The 20,716-nt window shown below is 41.4% G+C and overlaps 1 protein-coding gene across 2 annotated transcripts in view; it reads left to right on the top strand.

Annotated features, from left to right (window-relative positions):
• The window catches only part of HSD17B6 (hydroxysteroid 17-beta dehydrogenase 6), a 37,922-nt gene extending 26,164 nt beyond the window's left edge, over window positions 1–11,758 (top strand). Inside the window, exons 2-5 of one of the 2 annotated variants that reach the window (XM_080811520.1) lie at window positions 818–1,147; window positions 2,642–2,900; window positions 7,419–7,582; window positions 10,764–11,758. In XM_080811520.1, coding sequence (XP_080667646.1) covers window positions 835–1,147; window positions 2,642–2,900; window positions 7,419–7,582; window positions 10,764–10,981 — 954 coding nt within the window. In that variant the 5' untranslated portion in view covers window positions 818–834 and the 3' untranslated portion in view covers window positions 10,982–11,758. Of the gene's footprint in view, window positions 1–814; window positions 1,148–2,641; window positions 2,901–7,418; window positions 7,583–10,763 lie in introns of both variants that reach the window. The other variant, XM_080811519.1, reaches the window with a different exon arrangement.
• Window positions 11,759–20,716: the final 8,958 nt, after the last annotated feature.

Here is a 20,716-nt window from a genome sequence, read left to right on the forward strand (position 1 = left end):
CATATGTTACTGCACCCAACACTATAGGTTGCCCCCAAATGGTGGCTGTTTCTTTAGACTTCATGAAGAAATGTAGGCCTCTCTGAACATTCATTTCAATAACGCATCTGATTGGTCTTTATTTACAAACTGCCTTGGCTGCAGTATCTCCCCCAAACAGTTGGGTCTCTTAACCCATGTCTTTGCCTTCCTCACAGCCCTGTTAAATATACCTTCCACTCATGCTGTGGGGCAGATCTCTCTCAAGCTAAATCTACTCATCCTACTCCTCAATGTAATACCTCCCGATAACAGCACGCTCTGGTTGCCTGTAAGATAACATCCAGATTCCTTAGTGTGGCCCAGAAGGAACGCCCTGGTCTGGGCATCTGTGTCCTCTGTATGCTCTGTGGCACACCACGCTGAAGTGCTTGTAGGCATCGGGAAGTCATGCTGCCCACCACTTCCTTCAAATACACGCTGTGGCTGCCTGGAATGTTCTTCATCCGGGTCTACTTCTCTTAACTCTTAGCTATCTTACAGGAAGTAGTTGCCAAAACACTGCCCCCTGTGAAGCCATTTCTAACTTGTTAGGCCTCAAGTCCCTCTTGTTTGCAGCCTCGTCAGACTGTGTGTTTGTTATGAAACCGGCCACATGCATGGCACTCGTCCTGTTACCTCTGATGCCCTCTCTGGACTGTGGCTCCTGGAGTATTGGTGACTGTGGAGTCCCCAGCCTCAGGAGCAGTGTCTGGCACATAGCATATCCTCAGCAGATAATTGGTTAAAGAGAAAAGGACAGAAGGGAATGAAAGCTGGTCTCTTTCTTTTGAAGCAGAAGGGAGTCCCCTCACCATGTGGCTGTGCCTGGCGGCCCTCGTGGGCCTTTACTTCCTCCTGCGCTGGTACCGGGAGAGGCAGGTGGTGAGCCACCTCCGAGACAAGTACGTCTTCATCACGGGCTGTGACTCGGGCTTCGGGAACCTGCTGGCCCGGCAGCTGGACCTGCGAGGCTTGAGGGTGCTGGCCGCGTGTCTGACGGAGGAGGGGGCCCAGCAGCTGAGAGGCCAGACATCAGACAGGCTGGAGACGGTGATCCTGGACGTCACCAAGACAGAGAACATATCGGCAGCCACCCAGTGGGTGAGGGAGCGTGTCAGGGACAGAGGTAAGGAGAAGTAGTTTCTCCTTTCATTTACTTGGGCATGAAGTTGTTAAAGTTTTCTCTCTACATGTAATATCCCAAAGTAGGGCCTAAAAGGCTGTCTTTCTCATTTGAAGGATAGTCGTGATCTTTGGTGGTGTTTCATTTCCTTAACAATGTTTACCTTGAAAAATGAGCCAAATAGATTTGAAGCTATTATCTCACCTTGCCAGTGGAGTATTTATAACCATAGTTCTTTATGTTTATGCTGAAAAAATTTTCAAGGTATTCTTAAGAAACTGATCTTCTCCCCTTGGCTACCGTTTAAAATAGAGTCATTCCTGGGCACCTGGGTGGCTTAATTGGTTAAGCGTTTGTCTTTGGCTCAGGTCATGATCCCAGGGTCCTGGAATTGAGTCCTACATGGGGCGGGGTGGGGGGTTGGGGCAGAAGAAGGGTCTCTGCTCAGCGGGGAGTCTGCTTCCCCCTCTCCTCCTGCCACTCTCCCTGCTTTTGTGCTCTCTCTCTCTGACAAATAAATAAATAAATGAAATCTAAAAAAAAATTGTTATATTTAGCATACATATTTTATATGATATATCTTATAATTCTGGTATCTAATGTCTTTGTGAGTTGATTCCCTGACGCCTGACATAAAGATTTTTCTGGAGAGGATCCATGTTTGCTTCTATCATGTGCCAGGGGTGCTCAGAAGCCTTGACCACCTTGAACTTAATTCTTGGCTTGACATTTTTGGACCATCCAGATAGTGGGAATTGGGCTGCAAACTCTGATGAGAGATGGCTTGTAGTAATGATTCCTCAGGGTTGGTAGGGATGATTCTTGCTCCCTCCCCACAACAGCAAAGTTCAAGGTGGACAGTGTTACTCTCAGTCCTTTGGAAGGACTTTCTATCTCACCCTTATATGGATAGCATAGCCATTAAAGATCCCAGTTTAATGAAGAAAGTATTTTTTATTAGAATCCCTACCTTAGGTGGGTCCTGGACTTCATATCTTATTGTGTATTTTTTTGAGGCTATAAATATTGAAATTCAAGTTCACACTGGTTGGCAAATTCCCTCAAATCAAAAGCTGGCACCAGTGTTCTCTTTATTGTCTCTGGATTCCTGCCTTTTCTTAGTTTTTGCCCTGACCTTCCTCTACTTTCTTGTTAACTGATGGATTTAAGAACATTAAAAAAACAGGGCTGCCTGGGTGGCTCATTCATTAAGCGTCGCCTTCAGCTCAGGTCACCATCCCAGGGTCCTGGGATTGAGCCGCGCATCGGGTTCCCTGCTCGGCAGGAAGCCTGCTTCTCCCTCTGCTGCTCCCCTGCTTGTGTTCCCACTCTCTGTCAAATAAATAAATAAATAAGTAATCTTAAAAAAAAGAAAAAGAACATTAAAAAAATTTATTTTGTCTAACATTTTTAGTTGCTGTCAGCCGGAAGACGAATTAAGGTAAATAGTCTGTCGGTTTTGTCTGAAACTGAACTTCCACTTTGCCTTTGTTTTAGGACTCTGGGGCCTGGTCAACAATGCAGGCATCTTCCACCCACACTGCTACATCGAGTGGCTGAAGATGGAAACCTATATGGATGTCTTCAAAGTGAACCTCATTGGTTTGATTGAGTTGACCTTGAGCATGCTTCCCTTGGTGAGGAGAGCACATGGGAGGATTGTTAATGTCTCCAGCATTCTGGGAAGAATTGCTTCCTTTGGAGGAATCTACTGTAGCTCCAAATATGGAGTAGAAGCCTTTTCAGATATTCTGAGGTAACACTCTTAAGTTAAAACAAAGGCAACAAATATGTCATAGACACTGTGCTAATTGCTTTTGCCTACATTATCTTATTTCATTACTCCAAAAATCTTGATTTATAGATATTATTACTAGTTTGTTTTATATAGGAAACTGAGGCTCCGATTTAAGTCTCTTTCCCAAAGTTCACCTGCTGCAACCCGGATTTGGCAGAACTGTGTTTTGACTGTAGGTCTTTGTTTCCTTCCACCACATCACACTTTAATTCTCAAGATTTAGCCTTGATAAAATTTCATTTCTCAGGGCACCTGGGTAACTCACACAGTTAAGCCTCTTATCCCAGGGTCCTGGGATCATGCCCCACATCAGCCTCCCTGCTCAGTGGGGAGTCTGCTTCTCTCTCTGCCTGCTGCTCCCCCTGCTTGTACTCTCTGTGTCAAGTAAATACACAGAATCTTTTAAAAAATTTCATTTCTGAAGAGAAGATGACTGTCTTCTTTCCTCCTTACAGTGAGCCTGTCCTTGTCTCTCCACGGTGACTCTCTTTGTCTCTGGGCACGCATCTGCTTTACTCTGTATCTCTTTTCTTTATCTAAGCACTTCTTTTCTTAGACCTTCCGTTCGCCCGCCATGGCCCTGGGCCTACCTCCTGGCTTTTTTTCAGGCACTGTTTCAGCCTTGTGTCGCTCTGTCAGCTGCTTCCTTTTTATATTTCCCTTTGCCTTTTCATTCCTAAGAGGGAGGACTCTGTTAGCTTTGTTTATTTTCTGTGTGTGCCAGGTGACCTATTCTGTGACGTTTTCGTGTGCATTATTACGTGCCGGGCACTGTTGTGAGTACTTCACATCTAACAAGTCATTTAATTTTCATAGCAACCCAATGAGGAAGGTCTTATTTTTATACTTAGTGTGTGTGTGAGGAAACAGGGGCAGAGATTAGTAGGTCGCTATGGTCATAACACAGGTAGTAATAGATAGAGCCACTCTCCAAGGCTAAGCAGGGCTCTCTCCTCCCAGCAGGTACCCTCCCTGGTCCAGTTAGCTGGGGACACGATGGGGTAGTCACATGGCACAAAATATTGCCACACAGACTCCCCGTTAAGCAGAAACTGACTTTAGGGCAGTTTCATTCTTGGAAATGAGCTGTGAATATTTTAGGCACCATGTATTAGCTTCCTATAGCTGCTGTAATTCTTTTTTTTTTAATTTAAAAAAATTTTAATTTTTTAAAAAGATTTTATTTATTTATTTGACACAGAGAGATCACAAGTAGGCAGAGAGGCAGGCAGAGAGAGAGGAAGGGAAGCAGGCTCCCCACTGAGCAGAGAGCCTGACTCGGGGCTCAATCCCATGACCCTGGGATCATGACCTGAGCTGAAGGCAGAGGCTTTAACCCACTGAGCTATCCAGGTGCCCCTCTTTTTTTTTTTTTTTTAAGTAATTTCCACACCCAGCATGGGTCTTGAACTCACAGCCCCAAGATCAAGAGTCACATGCTCTGCCGACTGAGCCAGCCAGGTGTCCTGTGGCTGCTATAATTTGGAGTGTCTGAAAACAACACATATTTATTCCCTCACAGTTCTGGAGGCCGAAGTCTGAAATCAGTGTTACTGGGCCCAAATCAAGTTGTTGACAGGGCCAAGTTCCTTCTGAAGGCTCTAGGAGAGAATCTGTTCCATGCCTCTTCCAGCTTCTGTGGGCTGTCAGTATTCCTTGGCTTGTTGCTACATCACTCCAATCTCTGCCTCCGAGGTCACATTGCCTTCTCTTCCTCTGTGGGCCTTCAAATCTGCCTCTGTCTCTCTTATAAAGATAGTTGTGATTGCGGGCACCTGGGTGGCTCAGTCGGTTAAGCATCTGCCTTTGGCTCAGGTCATGATTGCAGGGTCCTGGGATCAGAATCCACATTGGTCTCCCTGCTCAGCAGGGAGTCTGCTTCTCCCTTTCCTCCTTGCTTATGCTCTCTCTTGCTATCTCTCTCTCTCTCTCGAATAAATAAATAAAATCTTTTTTAAAAAGGTAGTTGTGATTGCACACCCAGATTATCTAGCATAATCTCCCTGTCTCAAGATCCTTAATTTAATCACAACTGCAAGGTGCCACAAAGGGAGACATTTATAGGTTCCAGGGATTAGGACCCGGTATCTTTGGGGGCCATTATTTAGCTTATCACGTGCCATGACTGGTAGATATCTCTTATAATATGCATATTGTATTATCTGCCTAGGAAGGAAATAGGGAAATAATTGAAGTCATGTGAGTTGTCACCATGGGACAGGCACCTTGCTTGGCTTCCAGCCTAATTGACCTTCTGTCTGGCTCCACGGGGCTGCTGCCTGTATTTCACTGGTGTCTCAGACCCCTTGACTCATTCTCAGACCAAGAGCAAAGAATGGCCTTCCAATGTTCAAATCATGAATTCTTTTAGAAAATTCCAGTGTGCTTTAATTGTGCTAAGGCTGAACAAGGAAAGGAAGTTATGGCCCACACATGAGCTGGACTTTAAGAGGGAAGGCAGATCTCACGGTGTGATGGGAATCACAGTGAGGAAACCGCAAGGGGAAGTGAAATTCTAGGGCAGAGGCACCATGGGCTTACACAGCCCTCTCTCTTCTCCAGCACACACAGCCACCAGGACAGTCTTTCTCTGAGGCTCTACCATGGAAGGTTTTTGATTTTGCTTTGATAAGGGAGGCTTTTCCTTTAGAAAAGTAGTTTTTAACCTCTAGGTTGCCTCAGAGCCTGGATGGCTTATTCACACAGATTGTCAGGTCTCACCCCCAGAGTTCCTGACTTAATAAATCTGGACTGGAGCCCAGTAATTTGTATTTCTAACAGGCTCCCAGATGCTGATGTTGCCATTTATCTAGGGACCACACTTTGAGAACCACTCAGAGCTTTAGGGGGTCATGATGCTATGTGTTTTACCTTCTTATGGACCAATTATTTCAAACATTTCTCCTTGAAATCAGCTTGGGCTTCACCTTCTTCAGTAAGGCCACTTCAACCTCCAGATTAGGGAACACCCCTCATCACTGTCCCCAAACACCTAGACTATACCTCTCCCATGGTACGCAACGCCATCTTATTTCACAGTGAAGGCAGTGAAGGCAGTGAAGGCAGTACTTAGCACAGTGCCTGGTACATACCCAGCCCCCGGTAAGGATTCTGGAACTCTTTGTTGAACTAACCTGAATATTCTGGAACGACCAATGACTTGTAATTTTCATGCCCACCTCAGATTCCATTAATGGTTTTTGTAGTCTTTGAATACATGGTAATTCTTTTTTTTTTTTTTTTTAAGATTTATTTATTTATTTGACACAGAGAGAGAGATCACAAGCAGGCAGAGAGGCAGGCAGAGAGAGAGGGGGAAGCAGACTCCCCACTGAGCAGGGAGCCCGATGCGGGGCTCAATCCCAGAACCCTGAGATCATGACCCGAGCCGAAGACAGAGGTTTAACCCACTGAGCCACCCAGGCGCCCCTGAATACATGGTAATTCTTAACAGGTCCATGCTTCTGCAGGTCCAGTTCCCACTATCTGGTATTCTGCTCTTCCCCTTTCTTCACTCAGCAATTTCCTCTTTATCCTTCAAGGCTCAAGTGAAACATTCTCTCCTCATTGAAGCCTTCCTTGACTCCCTCAGAAACTCTCTCTGCCTCCTCCTCTCTACTTATGCAACCCCTTGAATATCTCTCCTTTATAATTCTTTTTTTTTTTAAGATTTTATTTATTTATTTGACAGACAGAGATCACACGTAGGCAGAGAGGCAGGCAGAGAGAGAGGAAGGGAAGCAGGCTCCCCGCTGAGCAGAGAGCCTGATGCAGGGCTCTATCCCAGGACCCTGGGATCATGACTTGAGCTGAAGGCAGAGGCTTTAACCCACTGAGCCACCCAGGCGCCCCAATATAATTTTTTTTTTAAACAAAAAAAGATTATTTATTGATTGATTTGAGAGAGAGAAAGAGAGCGCAAAGCAGGGGTACCAGCAAAGGGAGAGGGAGAAGCGGGCTCCCTGCTCGGCTGGGATCACGACCCGAGCAGAAGGCAGATGCTTATCCCTCTGAACCACCCAGGCACTCCCGTGATTCTTTTGAGTAGTGTTAACAATGATTTTCTTACTTGTCAGGCTCACTCATTGTGAGATTTTGAGGCAAGCAACCGAGTCTTAATTTTCTGAGATTGTGCATGTAAGATGCTTAGCACAGTAGCTGCCATAAAAATGCTTTCTTTGTTCCTTCTTGTGTCCTTCATGGGTCCCCTGTCTAACACGTGGTAGGGACTTCATGACTGTGTGAAAAGAGTGGATGTAGAATTGAATGGTTCTGGTAGTTTGTATAATCATGTCCCCATTGTTGGACCTAGGAAATTAAAAACATTTTTTTTCCCTTTTCCTCTCCATTTCGTTATCCTTCAAAATATTCAGTAGAGATGTTTTTAAAAACTTGTTTTGTTTTGTTTTCCTCCCTGAGAGCACTGAAATCGTATCTTTTAATCAAAAGAGTTAACTCCAGGGTTTGTATTTTCAGGCGTGAGCTTCAACATTTTGGGGTGAAAATCAGCATAGTTGAGCCTGGCTACTTCAGAACCGGAATGACAGAGTTGCAGCGGTGCCTGGAGAAACTCAAGCAAGCCTGGGAAGAAGTCCCTGAACATGTTAAAGAAGCCTATGGACAAAAGTTTTTTGATGCCCGTGAGCTTTTCTTTGTCTAAGATAATGGCTAACCTTGCCTGAGAAGGGGAAAAGAGGGTTGGTGAAGAATGGTGAAGATGGCCATGTCCTCTGAGAACAAAACCCCTTAAACAAAGCCTTCGCAGGATAGGAGGGGTTGGGTAAGGTCCCATGGTCTTCATGGTTGGCTTGGTGATGGCTTTCATGGCTGAGGAAGAGGTTGTATGGACAGCCTAGGGCCAATGCTCGTTCCTCCCTGTTACGTATGGATTGGGACATCTATGTACTAGGGAGTCATTACGTGGCCAGAGGCCCAGAACCTCTGGGTCTTGAGAGGAGGGTGCTCCTCTGTAGTCTGGCAGGACTGGTGGGGAGGCCTGCACAACTGAAGTGCAGCCTTCAGTATGGTCTACCCCTTTAGTAACAAAGGGCCCAGGCACAAACTCCATGCCTTATTGTTGGGGGAGGGAGGGTGTGTGTGGGTAGAGGGGACTAGGTGAAGGCCAGCTTTGCAAGGCTTTATTGGCCGAGCCCAGAGACTGGACCCATGTGCAGCCTTCAGGAGCCTCCTGGGAGTGAGATGGTTCAATGTCTGTAAGAATGGCATTCTTACGACCTGGAAGAGGAGGCAGTTTGGGGGTAGAGGTAAAGCAGCCTTCTTCATAGGAGTAAGTCATTCACCTTGGTGTGGGGGTCCATCTTTCTGGGGGAAGCGATGGTTTTTCTTCACACAAAGGAGTCAGCAGCTTGCCAAGGCCAAAGGGAGCAGCTCGCCTTTCATAAAGGGACCCTGTGATGGGCAGGTCCCAGCAGCCCAGGCACTGGCTTTGAATGATACTCTAGTCCAGAGAAAAGAAGGCAGAGAGAGGTGCAGACAGAAGACTCCCGACCTCCAGCACTGTCTTCTGGGTGCATCAGGCCTAAGAGGGTCACGATTAGCAGAGGGGAGAAAAATTGAATCAAGAAAAAAGCTGGCACAAAACAGTGCCTGAGCCTCTCAGAACTCATAGCAAGCTAGGGAAATATTGTTCCCAACATGACAGAGGACCAGCTGTAGTTATAAACTCTTCCCTGTCTAAGGTTTTAAACTGTATTAGGGAATTTTTTTTCCCATCTAGATACATAGAGTTTGACAATAGAATTTAAGAGGAAAATAGAATTTATTGTAGTGACTATACATAAAAGTACATATAGATATAAAAGGATATATATATATATCTGTCATGATATATATCATGTCATAAATATATGTCTGTCATGATTTAAAAGTAGTTAAGGGATGCCTGGGTGGCTCATCGGTTAAGTGTCTGCCTTCAGCTCAGGTCATGATCCCAGGGTCCTGGGATTGAGTCCCAAGTTGGCCTGCTGCTCCTACTGCTTGTGCTCACGCTCTGTCATGCTCTCTCTCTGACAAATAAATAAAATCTTTAAAAAAAAGAATATAAAAGGAGTTGGAATTGTTCAAAGAGTTATTATCAATATAAAGTTGTTAATAAGGTATTTTTTATTCTTTTTCTTATTGGTCCTTTAAAATTGGTGTATATTTTACACTTATAGCATATCTCAACTTGGATGCTAAATTTTCCTAGGAAATACTTCATCTGTAGATTAAGAAAATTTAGAGTCGCTGGAGCATTATTTATAAGAAAATAAATTACCTTATTAACAATTTCACAATGATAATAAATACTGAAATGGTAGTATTTTGGATATGGAGGATTAAATAACTATTTTTTTTAAGATTTTATTTATTTATTTGACAGACAGAGATTACAAGTAGGCAGAGAGAGAGGAGGAAGCAGGCTTCCCACTGAGCAGAGAGCCCGATGCGGGGCTCCATCCCAGGATCCTGAGACCATGACCTGAGCTGAAGGCAGAGGCTTTAACCCACTGAGCCACCCAGGCGCCCCAAATAACTGTATTATTAAAATTAATTAATTTCATGTGTTTCCTTTTTTTTTAAAAGATTTTATTTATTTATTTGACAGATAGAGTCCACAAGTAGGCAGAGAGGCAGGCAGAGAGAGAGGAAGGGGAGCAGGCTCGCCGCCGAGCAGAGAGCCCGATGCAGGGCTCGATCCCAGGACCCTGGGATCATGACCTGAGCCGAAGGCAGAGGCTTTAACCCACTGAGCCACCCAGGCGCCCCTCATGTGTTTCCTTTTTAAAATTTTTTTAACTTTTTAATTTTTTTAAATTTATTTTTTGAAAAGATTTTTATTTATTAATTTATTGGACAGAGAAAGAGACAGCGAGAGAGGAATACAAGCCGGGGAGTGGGAGAGGGAGAAGCAAGCTTCTTGCTTAGCAGGAAGCCTGATTTGGGTCTCGATCCCAGGACCCTGGGATTATGACCCAAGCTGAAGGCAGCTGCCCAACCATCTGAGCCACCCAGGTGCCCCCTGTTTTCTTTTTTAAGTGGCAACTAGAAAATTTAAGATTACATATGTGGGTCTCATTATTATTTCTATTGGATAACACTGTAAATTATTCTGATCCATGGACAACTCCAAAAATACTAAAATGTTTTCCAGAAATAGATTTGAATTTTAAAATGAAAATTAATTAAAATTTAAAAATTCAGTTTTTAGTCATACTAGCTATATTTTAGGTGTTCAATAGCTACATTTGGCTAATGGCTGTCACTGGGAAGCATAGATCTACAGCCTAATCCTTGTAGAAATCAAATGTTATTAGATTTCTATGGCTGTATAGCAGGGTCTTAACATTAAAATATAAGGAATAAAGATTTTATTTATTTATTTGACAGACAGAGATCACAAGTAGGCAGAGAAGCAGGCAGAGAGAGAGGAGGAAGCAGGCTCCCTGCTGAGCAGAGAGCCCAATGCAGGGCTCCATCCCAGGACCCTGCTGGGATCATGACCTGAGCCGAAGGCAGAGGCTTTAACCCACTGAGCCACGTAGGCACCCCTAAAACACAAGGAATAAGATTGGGGCACCTGGTTGGCTCAGTTGGTGAAGTGTCTGCCTTTGGCTCAGGGCATGATCTCAGGGCCTTGGGATGGAGCCCTTGTGTCAGGCTCCCTGCTCAGTGGGGAGCTTGATTCTCCATCTCTCTCTGCCCCTCTTCCCTGCTCATGCTCTCTCTCTCTCTCTCAAATAAATAAATAAGATCTTTAAAAAAAAAAAAAAAAACGCAAGGAATAAGATGGCTGACCACCATTTCTCTGTTTGTATACAGATTACAATGGCGTCAAACAAGAGCTGTTGAAATGTAGCACAAACCTGAACCTGGTCACTGACTGCATGGAACATGCTTTGACGTCTGTGTATCCCCGCACTCGATACTCAGCTGGTTGGGATTCTCAGTTTTTTTTCATTCCTCTCTCCTATTTACCTACATCACTGTCAGACTATATACTGACTAGATCTTGGCCCAAACCAGCCCAGGCTGTCTAAAGAAAACTGGTTGATTGCTCTCGAAATGAAGAAGAAGAAAGTCCGAAATTGGTAATTAGTGTCTCAGTAATCCTTATTAGGAACTAACATGTTTATAGTCCAGATATCCAAAGCTTATTCCTTGAGCAATTTTTACTATTTTAAGAATTTTTTGATGAGAATATTTCCAAAATACATCATTCTTCTTTGCCTGTTAAACAAAGTAAACCGAAAATAATTCAACTTGTTTTGGTATTATTTCTTTATGTAAATGAATAGTTCTGGGCTATGATACACTATTGCTTGAGGACTATATTGAGAAATATATGGGCTTCCTATCCTTATTTGTACTATGGTACTTTTTTTTTATACTCTGGTACTTTTAATAAATATTTCATTTTGCTTTCTTCTCTCTGTTTGCCGGCTACTTTTGATGATGTTTCTTCCTTGTTTAAAAATAAATGATTTTTAATTTTGTAAATGAAAATAATATACACACACATAGTTAAATGTTCCATTAATACTCAAAAGCTTAAAAATAAAAAACAGCAGTTCCCCACCCTTCATTGCTGCTCCTCAGAGGTAAATGCTTTCAACTTTGAGCTATTTCTTCTGGTATCAACCTCTGTATTTCTAAGTAATATACTGTTATTTCTTGATTTATTAAGTTTAGACATTCTCAATTGATTTCCCATTAAGAAAAATCCTGTTGAGTTTCCTATTAGTTTATTTATACCACTTTCCTGACCATTTCCTGTATCCTAATATTTAAATAAAATTTTATCTTATTTTCAGTAATTAATAGTGTTTGCATTGTTAAGTATGTGAATATTGCTTACTGTTCAGTCAAGTATTTTTCCTTTATAGTACCATTTTTTTTTGTTTTTCTTAGAGTTAACTATTGCCTTGCTTTTTTACTTGCAGTATTTTAAATTTACTTTAATTTTTTTTGGTTCTCGCAGATGTCAGAACACTATCAGTAGTATTTTTAAAGATTTTATTTATTTATTTGACAGACAGAGATCACAAGTAGGCAGAGAGGCAGGCAGTGAGATAGGAGGGGAAGCAGGCTCCCTGCTGTGCAGAGAGCCTGATGTGGGGCTCGATCTCAGGACCCTGTGATCATGACCTGAGCCGAAAGCAGAGGCTTTAACCCACTGAGCCACCCAGGCGCCCCTCAGTAGTATTTTTAGGTAGTTAAACAGATTATCCATTCCATTTCAACTGATCCAATACAGGATCACACTTTGATTTAGTTGTTATGTCCCTGTACTCTGATTTAACCCATAATAGTTTCTTAACCTCAAAAAAGAATCTCTTATGATACTGACATTTTGAAGAGTATTAGTTATTTTGTAAAGCATGTCTTCATGATCAGATCCGGGTTATGCATTTTGGCAGAAATGCCACAGAAGTAATATTGAGTCCCTCTCAATGCATCATATCAGTGGGAACAGATGTCAGTTTATCTCATTATTGGTGATGTTTTTAAGTTTGAACCCTTGGTTAAAATAGAATCTGTCAAGGGGCGTCTGGGTGGCTCAGTTGATTGTCTGCCTTCAGCTTAGGTCGTGCTCCTAGCATCCTGAGATCGAGGTCCACATTGGGCTCTCAGCTCAGCAGGGAGTCTACTTCTCCCTCTCCTCTGGCTGGTGCTCTCTCTCTCAAATAAATAAAAATCTTAAAAAAAAAATGGAGTCTGCCAAGTCTCTCCACTGTAAAGTTAATTTTTTTCTTTTGTAACTAATAAATAATTCATGAGGATATTTTGAGATTATATAAATGTCCTGTTCCTCATCAAACTTTTACCTACTAATTTTAGAATTATTAATGATTCTTTTTAAAATCAGTTATTACTATGATGATTATGAATGATTTTTAGCTCCCTCATTCCATCTACATTTACAAGTTGAAATTTCCGTCTCCTTTATTTTTTTATTTATTATAAGAATGGACTCATGGGGGGCACCTGGGTGGCACAGTCAGTTGAGCCTCTGCCTTCGGCTCAAGTAATGATCCTAGAGACCTGGGATTGAGCCCACTTAGGTTGTTTCTCTGTCTTGAGCAATATCAGTAATGTTGCTATGAACATGGGAGTCCAGATATCTTTCAGAGTTAGTGTTTTTATTTCCTCTGGATGTATTACCAAAAGTGGAATTGCTGGGTCATATCGTGGCTTTATCTTATTTTTCAATTTTTTGTGGAACTTTCATGCTGTTTTTCATAGTGACCGTATCAGTTTACATTCTCACCAGCAGGGCACAAAGATTCCCTTTTCTCCACATCTGTACTAGCATTTGTCATCTCTTGTCTTTTTGATGATGACCATTCAAACAGATGTGAGGTGATACCTCACTGTGTGTTTTGTTTTGTTTTTAAGATTTTATTTATCTATTTAACAGACGGAGATCACAAGTAGGCAGAGAGGCAGGCAGAGAAAGAGGAAGGGAAGCAGGCTTCTTGCTGAGCAGAAAGCGGGATAAGAGGCTAGATCCCAGGACCCTGGGATCATACCTGAGCCAAAGGCAGAGACTTTAACCCACTGAGCCACCCAGGCGCTCCTCTCACTGTGGTTTTAATTTGCGTTTCCCTAATGACTTGTGATATTGAGCATCTTTTCATGTACCCTTGGACATTCATGTATCTTGTTTGAAAAAAGTGACTTTTCCATTATTTGCCCATCTTCAAAACTGGATTATTTGAGTGTTTTTGTTTTGGTTTTGCTATTGAATTGAATGAGTTCTTTATATATTTTGCATATTAACTCCTTATTGGCTATATTGTTTGCAAATTAGTTTTTTCCATTCAGTAGGTTGTCTTTTCACTTTGTTGATTTTTTTTTTCTGTGCAGATGCTTTTTAGTTTGATATAGTCCCACTTGCTTATTTTTTATTCTGTTGTTTGTGCTTTAGGTGTGACTTCCAGAAAAATAATTTCTAAGACCAAGGTCAAGAAGCTTTTCCCCTTTGTTTTCTTCTAGGAGTTTCATGGTTTCAGGCTTATATTTAAGTCTAATCCATTTCAAGTTAATTTAAAAAATTTATTTATTTATTTATTTATTTGACAGACAGAGATCACAAGTAGGCAGAGAGGCAGGCAGAGAGAGAGAAGAGGAAGCAGGCTCCCCGCTGAGCAGAGAGCCCGATGCGGGGCTTGATCCCAGGACCCTGGGATCATGACCTGAGCCGAAGGCAGAGGCTTTAACCCACTGAGCCACCCAGGTGCCCCTCATGTTAATTTTTGTGGGTGGTGTTAGATAAAGGTCCAGTTTTATTCTTTTACATATGAATAATCAATTTTCCCAACACTATTTATTGAAGAGACTGTCTTTTTTCCAGTAAGTATTCTTGGCTCTCTTGTCAAATATAAGCTGATTGTATATGCTTGGGTTTATCTCTGGGCTCTTGATTCTTTTCCATTGGCCTAGTTGACTGTTTTTATGTCTACCATAATGTTTTAATCACTATAGCTTTATAGTATAGCTTGAAATCAGGAAGTATGATGCCTCCTGCTTTGTTTTCTTGTGATTTCTTTGGCTATTAGGGGTCTTTTGTAGTTCCATATATATCACAAAGTTTTATTGTTAAATGGAAAGAACTTGAAGTTTATAAGCAAGAGAAACAATGATGGGGTTCTTGGCTGGTTCAGCTGGTAGAACATGAGACTTGATCTCAAGGTTGTGAGTCTGAGTCTCACATTGGGTATAGAGATTACTTTAAAAAAAGAAAAGGAAAAGAAACAATGATAGAAAAGTAGACAGGGGAAGAAGGAGAAAAAAAAAGAGACAAACCAAAAAACAGACTTTTCTTAACTACAGAGAACAAATAGTTACCAGAGGGGAGGTGGGTGTGGGGATGGGTGAAATAGGTGAAGAGGATTAAGAGTACACATACCTTGATGAGCACTGAGTAACATAGAAGATTGTCGAGTCACTGTCTTATATACCTGAAACTAACTTGACATTGTATGTTAACTATAATGGAATTAAACATTTAAAAAAATAAAGAAGGCCTAAATATAAATGAAGAGATATACTAAGTTTACAGGTGGGTCAGAAGACTCAATATAATTGTTAATTCTCTAAAAAAGTAAAGAAAAGAAAAAAGAAAAATGGACAGAGGAAATGAAAAGCTGAATGACTAATAAATATATAAAATATATTCATTTTCACTAGTAATCAGAGAAATGAAAAGTAAAACCACAGAGAGATATAGTTCCACATCCATAATACTGCCAAAAATGAAAGTCAGCCAATATTAGGAGAGAAGCTATAGATAAAGGGCAGATTCTACACTTCCATGCAAGATTAAATTTATAGAGCCATTTGGGTGAACAATTTGGGAAATACCTGATAATGTTGAAGTGCATTTGCCCTATGACTCAACAATTTCACTTCTAGATACAAATCATAAATATCATACATTTACATAAGAAGACCTGTACAAAAATCTTGAGTATTCTATTGTTTGAATCATGATAAATTAGAAATAAGTTATCTGTCAATTCACAGGATAATGGATAAATTATAGTATGTTCATACAATGGTTGGTCAATCTACCTATCATCCAACTATCTATCTCTCCAACCATCCATCCATCCAACCATCCATCCATCTGATAGTTAACATGAATCTTCATGAGGATTAAGCTACATATATCAATGTGGGTAAAATTTAAAAACATAATGAGTGATAAAAATAAGTTGCAGAAGATCTGAACAGTAGTATATCTTTTGTTTAAAGTGTTAAAACTTGCAGAAAGTCCTATATCTTGCTTATGGATATAAATATATGTAGTAGGGACGCCTGGGTGGCTCAGTTGGTTGAGCCACTGCCTTCGGCTCGGGTCATGATCCCGGGGTCCTGGGATCGAGTCCCGCATCAGGCTCCTTGCTCGACAGGGAGCCTGCTTCTCTCGCTGCCTCTGCCTGCCTCTCTGCCTGCTTGTTGTACTCTCGCTCTCTCTGGCAAATAAATAAAATCTTTGAAAAAAAAAATATGTAGTAGAAGAACTGGTATGTTCATGAGACTAATAAACATCAAATTCCTGGTGGTAGTTACCTTTGTGGATTGAGGAAGGGTATGTTGGAGATGTCAATTGAAGTAACGTTATATTTCTTAAACTACATGTTAGATATATAGGCATAGGTGTTAATATTCTTTTTTTAAAGATGTGTTTATTTATTTAAGATTGAGAGAGCATGGGGTTAGAGAGGGCAGAGGGAGAGGGGAAGGAAAATCCCAAGCAGACTCCCTATACTGAGCACGGAGCCCGATGCAGGGCTGGGTCCCAGGTCCCTGAGATCATGACCTGAGCTGCTCAACTGACTGAGCCACCCAGTCATCCCTAATTAATACTCTTTTTACTATTTTGTAGGACACAAATATTTAATAACAAAAATGAAATTTAAAGAAGTCATAGTCTGTATAATCTCAAACTATAGGAACTACATCTTTACCTATTACTATACCTCATGTATAATAAACAGTCAAAAAGCACATCTTGAATGTGAAAAACAAACCACATTTTTTCAACAGGGAGTAATAATTTGAATCTACTTTTCTAGGTTCTCCTTTTAGTAGATACCGTTGGAAATTTTATCATGCCCAAATATGGTTTTAAAAAATATGTTTAAGTAGATCATTAACAGAAACTCCTATTTATCTTCTCGATTGGTTTAGTAAAGCATTACAAAATAGTCCTTGCTGAGAAAACCAGTCAATAAATGTGACAGTAAAATTTTAATCTCTAGGACCTTGCATCTAGTAGTCATTAAATAAATATTTGTTGAATGAAGCAAATACAGGAAGTATAAGATTATGTGAAGTGTAAAGGCTGTTTTTCTGATGCTTTGAGGGGAAACTTTTTTTGAGAAGTTAGCAGTTGTGGAAACAAAAATCCATTTAATTGCTGATTGGAACTCGAAAGAGTGAGCACTCTCTCTGTGGGTTTAGGAGTTTTCCCATGGCTACACTATTTTGCACAGCTGACATTCATTTAGATGCGCTGGACAGGATAAACAAAACATTGATCTTTCTGTTAATGAAAGGCTTAAGCAAAACCTCTAAGTCATTAACTTCTTATCTACATAGAAAGCTGTGTCTAAGAACATTATCAATTAAAAAAGAGAGTAGCATGTATATTATGAAAGCTCTGTAAAAATAAATTTACACATAAAAAATAAATTTATACATGTATGTATACATACATGCAAGCATGTAGTTTGGGAGAGAGAGAGACAGAGAAATAATCCCAATTGTTGGTTTGTCTCAGAGGCAGGATGGGGGTTGGAACTAAACTTTCTACATTGCACACTTTTGTAATATTTGAATTTTCTATAATTTATGTTATGTTTATGATGGGGATATTTTATATTTCTATTTCTGGCAGGCCAGAAAACCAGTCTATTTTTTTAAAAGATTTTATTTATTTATTTGACAGAGAGATGTTAGGTCTGTTATTAAACGAAACGAGACTGAGACAAAGTGAAAGTTATTTAAAGTTTTATTTTATGCCAAGTATTAGAAATCAGACTGATTGGCCAGGGGAACAAGACTGAAACAAAGTTAAAGTTATGCAAAGCTCTATTCTATGCTAAGCACTAGAAGTTAGACTAAACGGCCAGGGCCGTCTCCAAAGAGAGCAACCACCCCCAGCTTACAGGCTCAAGAATCGAGTGACTGACCGGTCAGGGCCGCCTCCGAAGAGAGCGACCCCTCCCAATCTCACAGGCTACCTTTTATTGGGTGAAACTGTAACCCATATCTTGATATCTCAACCCACTGGGTTTGTGTGTCTCTTGCTGATTGGCTAGTTCCATCCGGTCTGGTGACGTGTTATTCAAGATTACTCCATACTAGGAACCGTTACAAACAGTACTTTTTGGGAAGGCTTAGTCAGTTAACATATTCAGTGTGAATAATAAGATTGTCGTCCTTCCCAAGAAGGAGTCATTTTGGTTTGGGCAAGACCTTCTCACTGTTAGAAACAGTACTTTGTACTGATTAGATATCTCTATCTGGCCTGACTTGTCCTTATATTCTGGGCTCTGTTATCAGGAACTAGCTGACTACATTTTACTGGTTTCCCGGACTCATTTCTAAATAAATTTCTCTGCAGGGGAGAGTCAATTTAAGTTTACTGCACAAACAACAAAATGGCTATTTACCCAAGATGGAGTCGCTCTGGCTAAATAGGTCCTTACAAGAGAGATCATAGATAGGCAGAGAGAGGGGGAAGCAGGCTCCCAGCTGAGCAGAGAGCCTGATTTGGGGCTCCATCTCAGGACCCTGAGATCATGACCTGAGCTGAAGGCAGAGGCTTACACTACTGAGCCACACAGGTGCCCCGAAAACCAGTCTATTAATCAGTGTGGTGAGATTCTGGTTCTTAGGGAGTAGAACAAAGCACTGGGGTGCTTTTTACTCGGGGTTGATGATAGGGTGGGAGTTGGAGAGAGCATTACCCAAAACCTCTGCAATAATTTAAGGGCCAAGCTGATGTCTTACCACCTGTATAGCTTCTCATTGCAAGAGGACAAAGTAGAAAAGTCTAGATGTTTTCATACTTTCACTTCCAGTTAAAGGAAGCCAAGCTCTGGAATGGTTTTCAGGGTTTTTCTTGATCTGGACTGTTCACCCCTGAGCCCTGCAGTTAACTACCACTCTCCAAATGGAGGCAGCCCGTCGGTAAAGAAGCCTCAAGTCCCCGCTTAGGGCACTTTCACCTGTTGCTCATGGGTATGTACATCGCTTCAAGCCTGTTGGGGGCAAGTTTGATTACACATCATTAGAATTTGTAATGTTTTAAATACTCTTACGTTCAGCAATTTAACTAAGTCTTTAGTCTGTGGATATAAAGTAGGGGCCAAGGAATGACTTAGCTACAAGGAATGCTTGTGGCTGCATTTTAAAAATATAATAAAGAACAAATGAGAAATAATTTTAATTTCCAAAAATGCTGAAAAGCTATAAGAAAAGTGAAGCAACTATATCATAGACTATTTAATATATATATTCCCAATATATTTAATAATATTAAATATTTCACAGATTTAAGAGTATTTAATTTATATAGTATAAAGTAAATATATTAATATTATTAAATAAAATGATCAAAACTTTATATTTAGGGGTGCCTGGGTGGCTCAGTAGTTAAGCGTCTGCCTTCAGCTCAGGTCATGAGCCCAGAGTCCTGGGATCGAGCTGTGCATCGGGCTCCCTGCTCCACAGAAGTCCTGTTCTCCCTCTCCCACTTCCCCTGCTTGTGTTCCCTCTCTCGCTGTCTCTGTCAAAAAAATAAATAAAATCTTTAAAACAACAAAAAAAACCCAGGGTGCCTGGGTGGCTCAGTTGGTTAAGTGACTGCCTTCGGCTCAGGTCACGATCCTGGGGTGCAGGGATCAAGTCCAGCATTGGGCTCCCTGCTCAGCAGGTAGCCTGCTTTTCCCCCTCTCCTCCCTCCTCCTGCCCTATCTCTGACTCTGTCTCTCTCTCTCTCCAGTAAATGAATTAAAAACCAAAAAACAAAAAAACCCTTTATATTTAGTATAATAATTTCATAAATATATTCACAATATACTCCAAAAGTGAAAAAAGACTACAAAACAGTCTGAATATTGTGATCTACTTTTTATTTTATTTTTTTAAAGATTTTATTTATTTATTTGACAGACAGAGATCACAAGTAGGCAGAGAGGCAGGCAGAGAGAGAGAGGAGGAGGCAGGCTCCCTGCTGAGCAGAGAGCCAGATGTGGGGCTTGATCCCAGGACCCTAAGACCATGACCTGAGCCAAAAGCAGAGGCTTTAACCCACTGAGCCACCCAGGCACCCCTACTTTTGATTTTAAAAAAGGATACTCATGGGGTGCCTGGGTGGCTCAGTGGGTTAAAGCCTCTGCTCAGGTCATGATCCCGGGGTCCTGGGATTGAGCCTCGCATCGGGCTCTCTGCTCATCAGGGAGCCTGCTTACCGCTCTCTCTCTGCCTGCCTCTCTGCCTACTTGTGATCTCTGTCAAATAAATAAATAAAATCTTAAAAAAAAAAAAAAAAGATACTCATGTGGAGCTTCTGGGTGGCTCAGTTAGTTGAGTATCCAACTCCTGATTTCTGCTGAGGTCATGATCTCAGGGTCATGGGATCAAGCCCTGCATCAGGCTCCATGATCAGCTGGGAGTCTGCCTGAGATTTTTTTCTCCATCTCCGTCTGCCCCTCCCCCATCACTCTCTCCCTAAAAATAAAAAATAAATAAAAAAGGATACACAAGAGCACACATACACTCACACAGATAAAGAAAAGTCTACAAAATGGAAGAACACCACAGATCTGGTTCTCTCCATACACCTACATTAAATAAGGGTTTGGAGTTGGATTATGGTTTTAAATAATATCCCAAATCCTGTCCCTTAGTACATGCTATCCCTCCTGTCTGGAATGACCTGCCCAAGTGGCCTCTCCCTCTTGGGAATTCCTGTGGCAATTCATCAACACTGTTACTATTCCTGAGCTGCTTACTGTTTTCTAGCCACCACCTTCTCCCTCACAGTAGATTATAACATTCTGGAGAGGGACCAGGTACCTGGTACACAGGGCACTTGGCCCTGGGTCTAGCCACATACAAACGCAGTAAATAATTGCAGAATGGGTTGGATATAAATAATTTTCAGGCACCAATACGTCAGTTGAAAAGAACAAATCTTAACATGGCACAGCATATTAAATCTTTGTCTTTGACTTTCAAGATAACCTGTTTGTTTT

Source organism: Martes martes (genome assembly GCF_963455335.1).
Source record: "Martes martes genome assembly, chromosome: 8".
Classification (NCBI taxonomy): domain Eukaryota; kingdom Metazoa; phylum Chordata; class Mammalia; order Carnivora; family Mustelidae; genus Martes; species Martes martes.